This window comes from Equus przewalskii, chromosome 29 (genome assembly GCF_037783145.1).
Source record: "Equus przewalskii isolate Varuska chromosome 29, EquPr2, whole genome shotgun sequence".
Classification (NCBI taxonomy): domain Eukaryota; kingdom Metazoa; phylum Chordata; class Mammalia; order Perissodactyla; family Equidae; genus Equus; species Equus przewalskii.
This window is the reverse complement of record NC_091859.1, coordinates 37410657-37427934: the sequence shown is the minus strand read 5'-3', so window position 1 is coordinate 37427934 and position 17278 is coordinate 37410657. Positions and strand designations below refer to the sequence as shown.

The 17278-nt window shown below is 40.2% G+C and overlaps 1 protein-coding gene across 5 annotated transcripts in view; it reads right to left on the bottom strand.

Annotated features, from left to right (window-relative positions):
- The window catches only part of TNRC6B (trinucleotide repeat containing adaptor 6B), a 237698-nt gene that overhangs the window by 155132 nt on the left and 65288 nt on the right, over nt 1–17278 (bottom strand). For all 5 annotated transcript variants that reach the window (XM_070600144.1, XM_008519767.2, XM_070600146.1 and 2 more), the window contains one exon: nt 15566–15656. In XM_070600144.1, coding sequence (XP_070456245.1) covers nt 15566–15610 — 45 coding nt within the window. In that variant the 5' untranslated portion in view covers nt 15611–15656. The remainder of the gene's footprint in view (nt 1–15565; nt 15657–17278) is intronic.

Here is a 17278-nt window from a genome sequence, read left to right as displayed (position 1 = left end):
TTCCCTCTAATCCCCTCTCATGGGTCCTCCTCCTGCCCCAGCCTTCAGTATCTCCTCATATGCATGTGCCAAAAAGTACTCTGCTGAAAACTCAGGGTGAACCCTCCACAGATCTCCAGAGTTCTCTCTCTGTGCAGCTGTCTTCTCTCTAGTACCATGTCCTGCAAACTCTAGGTGCCTTAGTCTCCCCAGACTCTCAGCAATGTCACCTCACCTGAGAGGGTCCATTGGGCTTTGCCTGGGCCCCCCTTCCCTGCACTGCAGCCTGGAAGCTCTCTCAAGGCAGGACGCTGGGGCAGTCAGAGGACTCACCTTATTTGTTTTCCAATCACTGTCCTTCATTACCTGATGTCCATTGTTTCGAAAACCATTGTTTCAAATACATTTTGTCTATCTTTAAATTGTTGTTATTTCCAGTGGGAGGGTAAATCCTGTCCCTGATACTCCATCTTGCCCAGAAGCTGAAGCCCCAATGACTTTTTAAAAAAATTGTGATAAAACATACATAACATAAAGTTTACCATTTTAATCATTTTTAAGTGCACAGTTCAGTGGTATCAGGTACATTCACACTGTTGTGCAGCCATCACCACCACCCATCTCCAGAACTTTTTTCACCTTCCCAAACTGAAACTCTATACCCATTAAACAACAACTCTCTATTCCTCTCTCCCTTCATTCCCTCGCAACCACCCTTCTACTTTCTGTCTCTTTGAATCTGACTACTCCAGGTGTCTCATATAAGTAGACTAATACAGTATTTGTCCTTTTGTGTCTGGCTTATTTCACTTAGCATAATGTCTTCAAGGTTCATCCATGTTGCAGCATGTATCAGAGTTTCCTTCCTCTTCAAGGCTGAATAATATTCCACTGTACAGAAGTATCACATTTTGTTTATCCATTCATCTGCTGATGGACACTGCATTGTTTTTACCTTTTGGCCATGGTGAATAATGCTGCTATGAACATGGGTGTGCACATATCTGTTTCAGTCCCTGCTTTCAATTCTTTTTGTTTGTTTATTATTATTATTTTTTTATTGAGGTCACATTGGCTTATAACATTATATAAATTTCAGGTGTACAGAATTATATTTTGACTTCCATATCCTGCTTTCAATACTTAATGACTTTTTATTACTAAATGGAATATCCTTCCTGGGTCCCCATTTCTCCTTATCCTCTAAGTGACATGTGACACAGTAGCCATCTCCACTCTTTTGAAAACCTCCTCTGCCTTGTACTGGACTACACTCTCCACTTTTCTTCTCTCTCACCCAATCTTAGGGCCTCCAAATTTGTTGCCATGACTTAGAAAGCTCTTCTCTCATATTGTTACATGAAAGCTTCCTTCATATGATTTAGGGATCAGCCCAAGTGCCATCTCTTTGAAGAGATTTTCTCTGACCACCTCAACTAAAATAGCTCCCACACTCAGTCACTCTAGCATAACACCTATCACCACCTGGAAGGATCACTTATTTATGTGTTTTGTTGTCTGACTCCCCCCCCCCCCCAAGAATGCAAACTCCTTGAGGAAGTGATTTTGAATGTCTTATTCATTATAAAGCCGGCATAAGAAGATGTTCGATAAATATTTGCTGACGCTCTAATTTGCTAATATTTACTTCACTTTCTCCTACTACTCTCTAAACATTTATTTCTCCAGATTCTGTCCTTGGGCCTCTCTTCACATTCTGCCACAGCAATTTCATCTAATCTCACAGTTTCAACTATTAAATCTGAGTGATTCCTCATTCTATATTTCTAGCCCTGGCTTTCCCTGACTCCAGCCCCATATTTTCACCTGGCTGACAGACACGGCCACGAGGATAGCATGCTGGCATCTCAAACTCTGTTCAGTACAAAATTCATCCTACTTCCCCCCAAACCTGTTTCTTCTCTTCTGTTTCCTATTTCTGACAATAGCGCCCCGGTCCTCCAGTCACTTAGCTTGAAATCTTGATGTCATCCTTAATTTCTCCTTTTCCTTTTCGTCCATATCAAATTAACTGCTAAATCCTAGCCATTTTATAAATGTTATACCTTTCCAACCACCTGCTCCATTCCAGGTACTGTAGGTAATTTAAAAAGAAAGCATACATATTTCCTGAAATACAAAGCTGAGAAGGACAGCTAATATATTGGATGACAGAATCAATATTCAAAGTGGTCTCAGTAGATTAAGAAGCAGTGTGGAAGCTCCTAAAATTGTTTTTTTTTTTAAATTGAGGTATAATTCACAAACAGAAAAATACACAAACCTTAAGCGTAGAGCTCAGTGAATTTTAGATATGGTTGCACCCATGTAATCACCACATAGATTAAGACAGCACATTTCCATCTCCCCAGAAAACTCCCATAGGCCCCTTCCCTTGAACACCCCCACCCCCACCCCCAGGTAACTATTCTGTCACCACAGATGAGCTTTACATGTTCATGAACTTTCACATAATTAGAATCTGGCAGGATGTACTTTTGTTTCTGTCTTTTTTCACTCAATATAATGTTTGAGATTCACTCATGTTGTTATGCACATCAGAAGTTCAGTTTTTAAAATTAGTAGTATTTCATTGAACAAACATGCTATAACTTATTAATTCACCTGTTGATGGACAGTTGGGCTATATTTGGTTTGGAGCTGTTATAAATAAAGCTACCATGGATATTCTCACATAAGTCTTTTTGTGAACATATGCTGTTATTTCTATTGGGTTTACACCTAGAAGTGGAAAGTCTGGGTTATATTACAGGCATATGTTTAACTTTATTAGAGATTTGAGAAACAGTTTCTAAAGTAGTTGTACCATTTCATGCTCTTTCCAACAACATATGAGAGTTCCAGTTGCTCCAAATTCTTGCCAACACTTGGTATAGTTAGTCTTTTGAACTGTGGTGAGTATCACATTACGGTTTTAATTTGCATTTCCCTCATGAACAATAATATTGAATATCCTATTTTCATGACCATTTGGATATCTTATTTTGTGAAATGCCTATTTGTGTCTTTCATATTTTTATTTGAGTTGTTTGACTTCCTTTTTTTTCTTTGGTCAGGAAGATTGTTCCTAAGCTAACATGTCAATCTTCCTCTATTTTGTACATGGGATGCCATCATAGCACGGCTTGATGAGTGATGTGTAGGTCCGTGCTCTGGATCTGGACCCATGAACCCCGGGGGTACCTAAGCGAGGTATGCAAACTTAACGACTATACCACCAGGCGGCCGCTGTTTGACCTTTTCTTATTGATTTTTAGGAATTCTTTATTCAGTCTAGATGTGAGACTTTTATTAGATAAGTGTATTGCAAGTGTCTTCTCCCAGTCTGTAGTTTTTCCACATTCTTAATAGTGTCAATATATTAGCAAATGTTTAAAAAATTTTTTAATGAAATTCAACTGAACAACTATTCTATTTTATGGTTAGTACTTTCTGCAACTACCTAAGGTCATAAGACATCTATTATGTTGTCTTCCAAAAGCTTTGCAGTTTTAGCCCTGACATTTAGGTCTACAATCCATCTCAAATTAGGTTTTATGTACGGTACGTGATACAGGGATCACGGCTCATGTACTTCCAGATGGTTATCTGGCTGCTCCAGCACCATTTATTGAAAGATCTTCCTTTCCCTTGTTGAATTACATTAGTCTTTTGAAAAACCTTTTTTTTAAAATTCTGATGTCTTATACTTGAAGTTCAAGAGAATCAGTTGTACTACGATAGGATGTAAGACCAGTATAACAGCAGTGTACTGGATAATGTAGGTGACTTTGAGACAAATAAGCACTTCCCCCATCCTTTGAAGTTTATTGTGACCATATGATTATAGTCAAAGAGATGATAAGCACAGTGGAATGTACAACTTTGACACAGTCTTTCAAGGAAATTGTCAAGTTGTCTCCTTTTTGCTAGATGGATTATAGACGTGATGGCTGGGGCTGGAGCAACCACCTTAGAGCACAAGGTGGAAGTAACATATTGAAGATAGAACAAAATAGAACCACAAGTCCCTGATAATTGGAGAATGACCATATAGGTCCTGGACCATCTACGGAGTTTTTTAAGAAAGATATGAGGGGCCAGCCCTGTGGCCGAGTAGTTGAGTTCGTGCGCTCCACTTCAGCGGCCCAGGGTTTCACTGGTTCGGATCCTGGGCATGGATGTGGCACCACTCATCAGGCCATGCTGAGGTGGTGTCCCACATGCCACTACTAGAAGGACCCACAACTAAAAAAATTATACAGCTATGTATCGGGGGGCTTTGGGGAGAAAAAGGAAAAATAAAATCTTAAAAAAAAAAAGAAAGAAAGATATGAGAACTGTCTTCACATATTTGAGAGAGTGGTTTGTAGAATAAAGGGTAATTTTTATTCTTCCTTATTCTATACAGCAGAAACAAGAATAAATTGTGTTGAAGCTACAAGGATTTTCCTTCAAAAAACACAGAATCTTCTATTTTTTAATAAGTTAGGAAAGGTTTTTAAGATAAAGGAAAAAAAGATGATAAAATAACAAACATACCCGTGTAACCATCACCCAGATTTAACATATCTGCTTTAGACTTCTCCCCCTCTTTTTTAAAGAAATAAAATACTGGTAAGGTTTAGAGTTGAGGCCACCTGTGTCGCCCACTCCAAACCCAACCCGTTCCTCCTCCCCAGATGTAACCTGACTCTGAAGTTCCTGCGTCTGACCTCTCAGAGAGACTTCTAACAATTCACTGGTTCTTCCTCCTCTGAGTGCCCCTTAGCTCAGCTGTGGTCTGCCTTCCACAGGCACGGGAGTCACCTGGGGTGCTTGGAAAAGATATAGATCCCAGGGGCCCAACTCTGGAGATTCTGTTTCAGTAAATCCAGGGTGGGGCCTGGTCACCTTCACTTTATTTTTCTAATTTTTAAATTTTTTTTCAACTTCATTCTAAAAAGCATGCAAGGTACAAATCAGAACCACAATGAGACAGCATTTCATATCCGCCAGAAGGCTAAAATAAAAAATACACCCAATAACAAGCTGACGAGTATGTGGACATATTAGAACCCTCACACATTTCTTGCGGGAATGTAAAATGGTGCAGCCATTTGGAAAACGGTTTGGCAGTTCCTCAAAAAGTAAAACATAGAGTTAACATATAGTCTAGGAATTCCACTCCTGGTTATTCACCCAAGAGAAACGAAAGCATATGTCCACACAAGAACTTAGACACGAGCATTCACAGCATTACTCATAACAGCCAAAAGGTGGAAACAACTCAAATGTCCATCAAGTGATGATGTCAATAAACAAAATGTGGAATATCCGTACAATGGGATAGTACACAGCCATAAAAAGGAATGATGTACTGATATATGCTACAACATAGATGAACCTTGAAAACACTAAGCTAAGTGAAAGAAATCTCACACACAAAGAACATGTATTGTATGATTCTATTTCTATGACATGTCCAGAATAGGCAGTTCTATTCCTATAGCTTAGTGGTTGCCTCAGGCCAGGAGGAAAAAGAATGGGGAGTGAGTGCTAACAGGTACAGGGTTTCTTTTTGGAGTAATGAAAACATTCCTAAATTAGATTGTGGTGATGGTTATACAACTCTGTGAATACAGTCACGTGCCGCATAACAACGTTTCGGTCAGTGATGGACCGCATATATGATGGTGGTCCCATAAGATTAGTACCATGTAGCGTAGGCGTGCAGTAGGCTACCCCATCTACATTTGTGTAAGCACACTCTATGATATTTGCACAACGATGATATCGTCTAACAACGCATTCCTCAGACGTATCCCTGTCATTAAACGACACACGACAATACACTAAAAACCACTGAATTGTGTACTTTAAATGGATAAATTTTATCATGTATGAAACATACCTTAATAAAGCTCTTAAAAAAAGAAGAGAAAAGAAAAGTACCTAAGACACTTCTTATGCATACTAAGTATGACACAGCCTTAAGCAGTTCCTAGAGTTCTACACTCAGGCCTTTTCTCATTTCCCAGGTCCCATCTATTCCTACATGCTGAAAACTCCCAAATATATACCTTGTTGTCCTCTCTCTCACTTTCTCTTCTTCCAAAATGCCCACTAAGTATCTTCTCCTGGGGTGCCTGAAGACGCCTCAATATTTCAAAATCCAAACCCTCCATACATACCTACTCAAAAACAACAACAGTAACAACAGCTACAACCACCCTTGCTCTCTCCTGGATTGCATGCTATCATTCAACCCTCTGTTTCAAACTAAACATTTCACCTTTGTCTCCCAGTGCCCCCATCCCATTCTTCCTGACCACATCTCCTGTGGGTCCTCTCCTCTTCAGACCGACTGTCGTTCCTTATTCCAAGCCTTCCTCAACCCTCACGAAGAGACTCCTAACTGGTCTCCCGCCTTCCACTTTAAACCCTGTCTGTAATCACTTCTGCAGAGTGCCACCACAGGGTCTTTCTAAGTCACATACCAGGCCAGGTTTCTCTCTTCAGCAGCTCCCTGTGGCCTGCATGGGATTCTGTCTCTAACCTCGTCTCCCACAGTCTCACACACACCTCCCAGTGCTCCAACATCTCTTCTCAAGAGAAGCGTATGACTGAACATACACAAAGCACTCTCTCCCCTCATACGCATTCTTCTACACCCAGGTGACATTCCTAAGAAGTTTCTCTGATATAAGTAAACAGAGCTGATTACTCTGCCTTATAACTTCTTCAGATGGAGGACTGAACTTAGCATGGCCTTTGGAGTCAGACAGACCTGGAATCCAATCCAAACTATATTATTTGCCAGCTATGTAAACAAGTGGGAAAAATACCTATCTTGCATGGTTTCTTTCACAGTCTGCTCTTAAAATATCAAAATCCATGAAATCTTGCTATAATTTGCTAAATCAGATTCAGTCTAAGGTAGAGATATCCTAAATTTAAAGAAGCAAAATACTTCATCTAAATCATCTTGTTTAACTCTCTTTAACATACAGCCAATCAACAGATCACTTTATTCTTTGTAGACAAAGACTAAGTTTACTCGTTACCTTTGATAACAATAAAGAGAATATTATAGCTGAAATGTTGGCTTCCTGATTCAGTAAAATTTTTTGTGTGTGTGCATGTGAGGAAGATTGGCCCAGAGCTAACATCTCTGGCCAATCTTCCTCTTTTTGCTTGAGGAAGATTGTTGCTGAGCTAACATCGGTGCCAATCTTCCTCCATTTTATGTGGGATGCCGCCACAGCGTGGCTTGATGAGTGGTGTTAGGTCCACATCCAGGATCCAAACCTGTGAACCCTGGGCCACTGAAGCTGAGCACGCAGACTTAACCACTACATCACTGGGCTTGCCCCTTCAGTAAGTCTTTTTTATTTGTAGTAATTAACAGAGACACAAGGGCACTTAAATCTATAGGTATAATTTTTAAACCCTAGAGCTCATTTACTTTTATTATTATAAAGTGCTTAAATATACAAAAAAAGAACATAGAATAAGATCACAAACACCCAACTGCTCAGTTTTATGATAATTTTCACTACACTTGCTTAGATATTGCTTAAAAAAATAAACATTCCAAGACTATAACTACAGAATCTCTACAACTAGTAAGCCAGTACCAACTCATTTAAAATATTAACCTAAATTATATTAAATTCAAAGTGAGAAGTAGCTGTGGAGTGGAAATTAAGAATTCTAATCCATCCTTGCTGGAAATATAATGGAAGATTACATCAGCATTGATTGGAGGCTGCCCCAGGAATGCTGGTTTTTGCCTCCCAATTCATATGTCTTTCTGGGATCTACTTCCTCATCTATGGTCCCTATCATCCTATTCTGAGAACTCAAGACCCAGTGGAAATCAGCCCAGGGGTGGGGTTGGGCCAATGAGACTTGCTTTCTTTAGAGAATGTGAGTGTTCAAGAGGCAGATATTCTATGTAGTCTATCCTCTACCTCAACACCAGTTATCACAAGAGAACAAATCAAAAAGCAAAATGCACATCTCCTCCCATGCTTTAGAAATCTGTTGCCTATTCTTGAAACTTGTTAGCCTAAGATAATCTGGTCTCCACCATGACCTCCTCTTCAACCTGGGCCTCAACACTCTCATCACCGTGTGGTGGATTAAAGACGACTCTAAATGTTCTGCCAGTCCTCCCATTGAGAGGTGGAATCTGTTTCTCCTCCCCTTGAATCTGGGGTGGCCTGTGACTTGCTTTAATTCAACAGAATGCAGAGGAAGTAAAGCTGTGTGACTTCTGAGGCTGAGCCTTAAGGCGTCTTGAGCTTCTGCATGCTTGGAATCCTCCCTCTTGGAGCCCAGTGGCCATGCTGTGAGAAACCCGAGCCATGTCGAGAGGTCACATGGAGGGGATCCTTGATGCTTGAGTCAACAGCCTCAAGCTGAGCTCCCAACTGACAGTCAGCACCGATTGCCAGCCATGTGAGTGAGCCATTTTGGACCTTTCTGGCTAGTTGGGTCTCCAGATGACTGTAGCCCTTGCTGATACCACTTTGGAACAGGAAAACTGCCCTACTGAGCCCAGGCAACAGCAGAATTGTGAGAGATAATAAAAGTTGTAGTAGCATCTTGTTTTTTAATATACACAACCTTTACTTTTTAGAATAGGTTTAGATTAACAGAAAGATTATGAAGATAGTGTCCCCAGTGGGGAACCCAGTTCCCACCATCATTAACATCTTACCTTAGTACATTTGTCACAATTAACGAACCAATGCTGACACATTATTATTAGCTAAAATCCATACTTTATTCAGATTTCCTTAGTTTTTACCTAATGTCCTTATTCTATTCCAGGACCCTAGCCAGGATATCCCATTCTATTTAGTCATCACATCTCCTTAGGCTCCTTATGGCTGTGACAATTTCTCAGACATTTCTCATTTTCCTTGACAATTTTGAGGAGGACTGGTCAGGTATTTTGTATGATGCCCCTCTATTGAGATTTTCGTGATGTTTTTCTCATGATTAGAGAGGAGCAATGGGTTTTTGGGAAGAAGACAACCAAGGCAAAGTGCCATTTCATCCCATCACATCAAGGGTACCTGTGGTAAATGTGACCCATCACTATTGATGCTGACTTCGGTCACCTGGCTGAGACAGTGCTCGTCAGGTTTCTCTACCATGCGAAGCCACAGTTAAGGAGTAGGGAGTTATGCTTCATCCACATCCTTGAGGGTGGAGTATCCATATAAATTATTTGGAATTCTTCTGCCCAAGAGACTGTGACGGTGGTTTTAAACCACTAAGTTTTGGTGTGGTTTAATGTATAGTAAGATATCTAAAACACACAAACCTTTTCACCATCTCCTGTTATACTTCACCAGTAAAATATGCTACATATGGTTCATTCTTCTTATAATGCCCTTCCCATCCCACCCACCTACTCACCAACCAACCAATGAAAATAAACAAAAAAACCCTGTTTTTCAACAAAACCCAGCTCAAGTGTTACCCTCTCTATTGTGGAGCTTCCTTCCAGGAAGAATTCATTGCTCTGACCTAGCTCCCAAGGCACACACTTAATACCACTATCACAGCCCTTATGATGCAGCTGCCTCCCTCCCCTAGACTAAAAGTTCCCAAGGTGCAGAGACCACGCTTTATGTAAATTTGCATGCCATACCTAGGACATCAGCACATAGTAGGTGGCCCGTGTTTGCTGAATTAAATAATCAACTGAATGACTATAAAAGTGTATCTTTTTTTTATAATATCTCAATTAAAAAGATTTTTAAGGGGCCAGGCTGATGGCGCAGCTGTTAAGTGCGCACATTCCGCTTCGGCGGCCCGGGGTTCTCTGGTTCAGATCTCGGGTATGGACATGGCACCGCTTGGCAAGCCATGCTGTGGTAGGCATCCCACATATAAAGTAGAGGAGGATGGGCACGGATGTTAGCTCAGGGCCAGTCTTCCTCAGCAAAAAGAGGAGGATTGACTGCAGATGTTAGCTTGGGGCTAGTCTTCCTCAACAACAACAACAAAAGATTTTTAAAGAGAAGGGACAATGTAAATAAATAGCTATGGTCCAAGATATGTCAGTAAATCCACACTAGAACTGAAAGCTCCCTTGTACTGTACAGTTCCACTATGTGACAGCTAGACCAGGCACGGAGAAACTGATCACTGCATCCAATGAGTCAAAGCCACATATGACAGATAAATAGTATCTGTTTTCAGATCCATGTGACATACTAAATACTAAATAAATCAGGTCACATGAGTCTCTCTCCGAGGAAATCAGGTCAATGAAGTACATGCCCCCACCTGTGGATTTCTTGATACGTCATCAAACACTTTTTACAGAACACAATTTTCATATTTAACTTTTGAAAGTGGAACAATAAGACGGATTCATGGGTAACTGTGTTAGTTCTATCCAATTTTCTCTCTCACATACACAGTAGGGAAATTAAATAAGCCCTGAAGTCGTCCTTGGGAAAAACACAAGGCGTAGTCACTGTGCCTCTGAAGGATATATTCAGGGGCTTCTCAAGTTTTACATTAATAATAACTCTGTCAACTTGTCTTCCTTCAGTATTTACAACAGAAGCTTTCAGTAAAATAGCAGAACTCTCTTGGAGAAAGTGATTAGGTCATACAAAATTGCATTCTAGTGACCGGGGAAAAAAGCTAGTTCTAAACTAATGTGAAACTTAACATTCTTTTTTCTTGCTTCTACTTAAAATTCTTAGAGCTCCAAGAATCAAAACAAAGAAAATCACAGTTCACTGAGGCAACTGTGTATGTCAGTACCCAGTACAGTTCCTGGCACAGAGTAGATGTTCAATAAATATTTGCTGAATTAATGAGATGAAGAGAAAGAGGGAGAGAGGAAGGAAGGTAAAAAAAAATAAGCAAGAAAAAAATGGAACGAACACTTGTACTTAATTAAAGAATTATCTATGGCCAATCTACAGCAATCTTTTTTTTCTTCTTTTCTTTCTCTCCTTCTCCCAAAGTCTCCCAGTACATAGCTGTGTATTCCAGTTGTAGGTCCCTCTGGTTCTGCTATGTGGGACGCTGCCTCAGCATGGCTTCAGGAGCGGTACTAGGTTGGCATCCAGGATCTGAACTGGCGAAACCCCAGGCCGCAGAAGCGGAGCGTGGGAGCATAACCACTTGGCCACCGGGCTGGTCCCCACAGCAATCTTTCAGAAGCCATCTTCTGCTTTTTATCTTTCTAGCAGAGAAATGCAGACTTCCTAACTTCACTTCCCAACTCTTGAAGAATATCTCATCCCTAGTCCACCTACACTTAAACACCTCTCTCTAAGAAGAACCTATGGGAGATGCTGCAGAGTCTCAGAGAACGTTTCTTCAAGAGGGCCATCAAAATTCACATTCTCCAAGAACAACTCCTTTGCCAATCCTGTCCAACCATAAGCATCCCTGATTTCCACTTGCATAACACTTTTATGGATATTTCTAAAACTGCCTTGATCCTTATATTCATTTAATAACTATTCTAAACACCTTCTCTACAACTGCAATTCCAAATTTTTCCCTTTAACAGGAAAACTAAATCCTTAAGGTCCTCAGTCGTGCACTCTAAATTCTCCAAATAACTATGACCTCCATTTCAGAGGCAATGCGAAGAAGCTGAAGCCCACTTTCTTTCCTCTTCCCAATACCACTCCACCACTGGACAGGAGTCAGAAGAGCGGCTTCAGCCCCAGCACAGGCACTGCTGCAGCACGAGGGGACCAGTCTCACTGATGCCAGTTCCCTCAGGCTCTCAAATCTGAGGAACCGTTCCCATAAATGCGCTCTGCCTTCCTCCACTCACTTCTTCCCTCTTTTCTCAAACATGCATGGCCTCCTGCACTTCAACTAATGCCTCCGTCTCGCTGCTGTTCTCTCCTCCATTTACTTTCAACATTCCCAAAATTGAGTGGTAGACTATAGCCACAACTCTTACTTTTTTACCATTTAATTTCTTTTTTACCCATAAAATTTGGTTTCTGACTCTCCTACTCTAATGAAATGGCACTCGAGCACCATTAATAAGTTATTTTTTAAAACTTTCTTACTGTGGAAAATTTCAAGCATATACAAATGAACCCCTACGTACCCATCACCAAGCTTCAACAGTTGTCAACATTCTGTCATTCTTGTTTCACCTATAGTTCCACCCATTCTCCATCTCTATTGGATTATTACTTAGGTTTTTCAGGTAAAATATACCTGAAAAATTGTAATTTTTATTGTAACTGTAAATTATAGCAGTATAATTTTGACAAATAGATGCCCATGTGACCCACACGCCTATCAGACACAGAAATCTCCATCCCCCTAGAAAGTTTTCTTGTGTCCCTTCTCCTCAATTAGTTTTTAAAAAAACAAATCCAGATGCCTTTCTCAATTACCAACCTCCTTGGCTTCTTGGCAGCATCTGACAATACTGACTGTATCTTTTTCTTGAAATTCACCTCTTGGTTTCTATAACGCAAAACAGTATTCCAAATCTTCCTCAAGTCACATCAGTTTCACCTCTTAAACACACCTCTAGTCTGTCTGTCCTTCACTTCTAGTGCCACTACACTAATCCAGTCCACCGTCTTTTCTCTCACCTGAATGACTACATCTGCCTTCTCACCTTCCTCTACCTGTCGTCTCCCTCCTTCACCTCTTGCCTCTCTCCAATCCGCTCTCCATATAGCAGCCAGAGTGACCTTTTAAAAACACAAATCATATCATGTTACTCCCCAACTCAACAGCCTTCAAGGGCTTCCCAGTGTACAGAGGATAAATTCACATTTCTCACCATGACCTTTGAGTCTTGCAAGGTCTCTGCCTCCCTCTCTAACCTCCTATTACCATTTGGCCACATGGGACTACTGACAGTTCTTGGCAGAGGCCAAAGGCTTTTGAAGCTGTTTCCTCTGTCTAGAACACTGTTCTTGTAGCTCTTAACATCGCTGGCTCCTCATTCTTTAGCTCTCAGCTGAAACGTCACCTTCTAAGACAGGTCTTCCTTGACTAACCTAAGCTTGTTCTCCCAGTCACCCTATATTACATTACTTTATTTTATTCATAGTATTGGCCATCATCCATAATTATTATCTTTATTTATATTTTTTTCTCCCACTAAAATGTAACCACCTTGAGAGTAAAAACCACATCTTTTTGGTTCATTGTTGTATCCTGATAACGTGTGCTCAAGAATTATTTATTGAAAAAAAATGGATTTAGCTCAAAATCACGGTTTTGTAGAAAATTCCCCATTTTTCCTCCAAACCAGCTGCCTTTCCTGATTTCTTTCTGTTAACAGGCAACCACAAATTGTGTTACCATAGTGCTATGATAAATTCCTGCACTGACATCAAATCATTCCAAATAAATAAGATTAAAACAAAAAGAAGCATAAGAAAGAAAAAAACATAAACTAACACTGACGAAGTTAAAGTTATAATCTAATTTCTACTTACTGCAAGTATAAAAAGAATGTTCTTTTATTCTTTAGTTTAATTGATTCTAAACTGATAAACTACTCAGCAATTGAAAAATCAAGAAATCCGGTCTTTTCTTTCTTCCCAGAATGAAGGTAGAAACTGAGCTTATGGCACCATAAAATATACTATATTGGTGTAATTACACGCTTGCCAAGTAATCTTCCAATTGCAACTTAGCTTTCCAGGGAGGGAATGTACTAGCCAGAGGATCCAAGAATCCACTCTTCCTTAACATTATATTTCATTATAAATTAGTCAATTAGGATCTTGGAGACCTCAGAAATCCTGGGGTCTATGTGTCTTGGGAGGCCTAGGTGTGTGTGTCCCTGTGTGTGTTTGGGGAGAGTCCTGGAGTGCGTGCGTATCTCACAGGTTCTGACTAACCCTAAGCGAGATTCAGGATCTAGATGATGTAGACTGATGAAAGTCTGTAGGCTTCTTCTTTGGCTACAGAAATAAGGAAGTGATCTGGTGAGTTGCCGGGGGTAAAGCCCCCAGCGGACAGGATGACATCTGTCCCTCCACCCAGCTCATGGACTGCAGAGAGGAGGGATTCTGAAAGAAGCTTCAGGAGCCGTTTTCACGAGGGACCCCAGACTCAGGGCATGAGCAGTGCTTCTCTGAAGCTCAGCGCACAAAGTGCAAGAGAACTGAGAAGCTGTGGGGGTGTTTCTCTAAAACTTGTGAAGCATTGCATGAGGCCAGTAGGCAGCAAGGACAGGTCTGAGGGGGAGCCACTGGCATTGTTTTTCCTTTTTTTAAAAAAATAATTTATTGGGGCTGGCCCAGTGGTGAAGTGGTTAAGTTCATGCCCTATACTTTGACAGCCTGGGGTTCATAGGTTTGGATCCCAGGCGCGGACCTATGCACCACTCATCAAACCATGCTGTGGTGGTGACCCATATACAAAACAGAGGAACACTGGCAACAGATGTCAGGTCAGGGACAACCCTCCTCACACACACAAAATAATAATAATAATTCAGTGATGTGAAATTCACATACATAAAAGTAACCATTTTAAGGTGAACAATTCAGTGGCATTTAGTATATCTACAATGTTGTACAACCACCACCTCCATCAAGTTCCAAAACATTTTCATCAACCTAAACAGAAACCCCACACCCATTAGGTACTCATTTCTCACTCCCCCTTGCCCTAAAACAAACCCTGACAACCACCAGTCTCTGTTCCACCTCTTTGGATTTATCTATTCTGTATATTTCATGTAAATGGAATCATACAATGTGTGACCTTTTATGCCTGGCTTCTTCCACTTAGCATGATGTTTTGGAGGGTCCCTGTGACATTTTGACACCTCTCCACTTTTGCTCTGGTGAAGGAATAAGCCTTCCCCAGAGAGTATAAGCAGCAGCGGCAGCAGCAAAGGATCCCCCTCAGGTGGATTCAGGGCAGCAGATAATGCCACAGGTGCTCGGGACTGTCCAGGACACCATGTGAGATGCCCTCAGAGCTTCCAGGAAGGATCAGAGACAATTTTGAAAGGAGAAGGAGGGATGTGAGGGTGATACTGAAGGTTCCATGTGACCAGCAGAGAAAGAGTTGCGGAGATTCACAGCACAGAGCCAGATATAGAGAGAGACAGATAAACCATAGATAACTTTTTATATATAGGGTTTGACAATAATAATATTCCTTCAAGCTTTAGCTTGAAAAACCAAACCAAATAAATTACCATTTAAAAATTTATAACAGAAAAATGTCTAAATAATGATCAGTGATGCTTCTGTGCAGCACGAACCAGGACAGGTTTTACTTTTTATCTTATGTACTTCTGATTTGTTTTAATTTTTAAAATAAGTATATGTAACTTGCATAATAAAATTTTAAAAGATAAAGTGCCAGTATTCTAAAAATGAATCATAAAGTTCTCTATGAGTTCAGTAAAATTTGTTTTAAATTTGTCATGTAGCGTAACAAAAATGGATATTGAGAAGAAAATAATCTTCTCAATCTTAGGTTAGCTTCTAATTTAAACCAACCTAGTTTCTAAATTCACCTAAAACAAAACACCCACGCGACTCATCCATTGCCTCTGTTGTTTAATTTCTACTCAAGTCGTTTGCACCCTTAGTAATTCACTGACCTTGGAACTGCTTTCTTCCGATACTTCTCCCTCATTGGTCTGCATGGGAACAGACTTTGTGCAAAACTCTGCAGAAACACACAAATACTGCCTAAAAGAGGTAAGAAGAAGAAAAAATACATAAGGAATTCAGTATGAAAATTTGTTTTTTCAAAGATTTAGATTGAAATTCTGTCATTGAGACCATGGATACTGTGAAACAATGAACTTTAACTTAATTGTGTGTGTGTGCGTGTGTGCGCGTATGCACACACACATACATGCATCTTAGGTAAGAAAGAAGGAAGGAGGGAGGGAGGGAATTTTCCCCACCTTACGGGAGAGGATAGTTAGGAAAGGTTTAAGACATTGGGGTATTAAATAGTTCTAGATTCCTTTCTCCTTTTTATTTGACTTTAGGCAGAGGTAAAAAATCTTCAGTAATTTCTATTGGAATTGACTGGGTTTCTTGAGTTTATAATTTATGTTCAACATTTTCGGTATTTTATAACTGAAATTAAGATGTAGTCTAATGGGTGATCTCATTATTTTTATTTTAAGAAAATTTGCTTACTAAACTAAATGTCAGTTTATTTTTATATGAGAATAGGCTATTCATAGGGCAAGACAATAAAAAGTAGTAATTTTTCCATTAAGGATAAAATGACTCAAACAAAAGTTTGTTAACATTTTATGATTTAAAATGTGCCAAAAAGAAACTACTAAACGTTTATGCAACATTTAATTTATTAAATACATAATTATTGAGGAATAATTACTCAAACTGACACAAAACAAATCTCCATTATAGTACAGGTATGAATATTTTAAAACCTTTCAAATATTTTAAAAGGCTTATAGCTACAAAATATAAAAGTTAAAAGATGCTTGACAGTGTATCATTTTTGTAGGCAGAGGAATCTCGTCATGAATGCAGCATCTCCTGGGCCTGGTGATCTGGTTCTGATGCAGGCTTCTCAATAACCAACCACAAGATGTGAGGCCAAGAAGGCACTTCCAGCAACCTGTTTCGTCATCTATTGGGTGGGAAGAGGGTATCGAGACACCTACTGTGCTCACCTAAGGTTTTCTGGTAACCAATGTGTATTTACATGATGTGCAAGGTAGAATTGGTACGGTGGAAGCTCTCTTAATCAATCACTCACTCCATATGACTGACATTGCCCATTCCGTCCACAAAACGTACAATTGATGCTCACAGCAAGTGAAACTTTCTGGAGGCATTCTCTAGTTGGTTTTGCCCCTCATCTATTTATGACAGTTGTGCAAAAACAGAATTGCTCTTTCTATGAAAATTAAACTGATGACACTGGAAAAACTCAAAAACATATCTAGAAAGATTTGGTAGGCAAATTGATTGCATGTGAGCTCAGCCCGTTCTTGTTCTCTTTCTTCCTTTTGGAAGTCAGCTGTCCCCAGGGAGCATGCATTCTCCTCTGCTCCTGTACTCATTAATGCAGGCCCCTCACAATTATTTGTGACTAGGCTTGTTGTTGTCAGTGCCTTCGAGTTAATGCCAACTTCTAGCTGCTCTGTGTACAGCAGAGTGGAGCTCTGTCAGGTCATTTTGCATCACCCTCTCATCCTCTGGCACTGTATCAGACAACGCTCCACTGCTATTCACAGGGTTTTCATGGCCATTTTTCTTGGAAGTAGGTGGCCAGGTCCTTCTTCCTAGTCTGTCACCTCTGCTGAAAACTGTCCACCATGGGT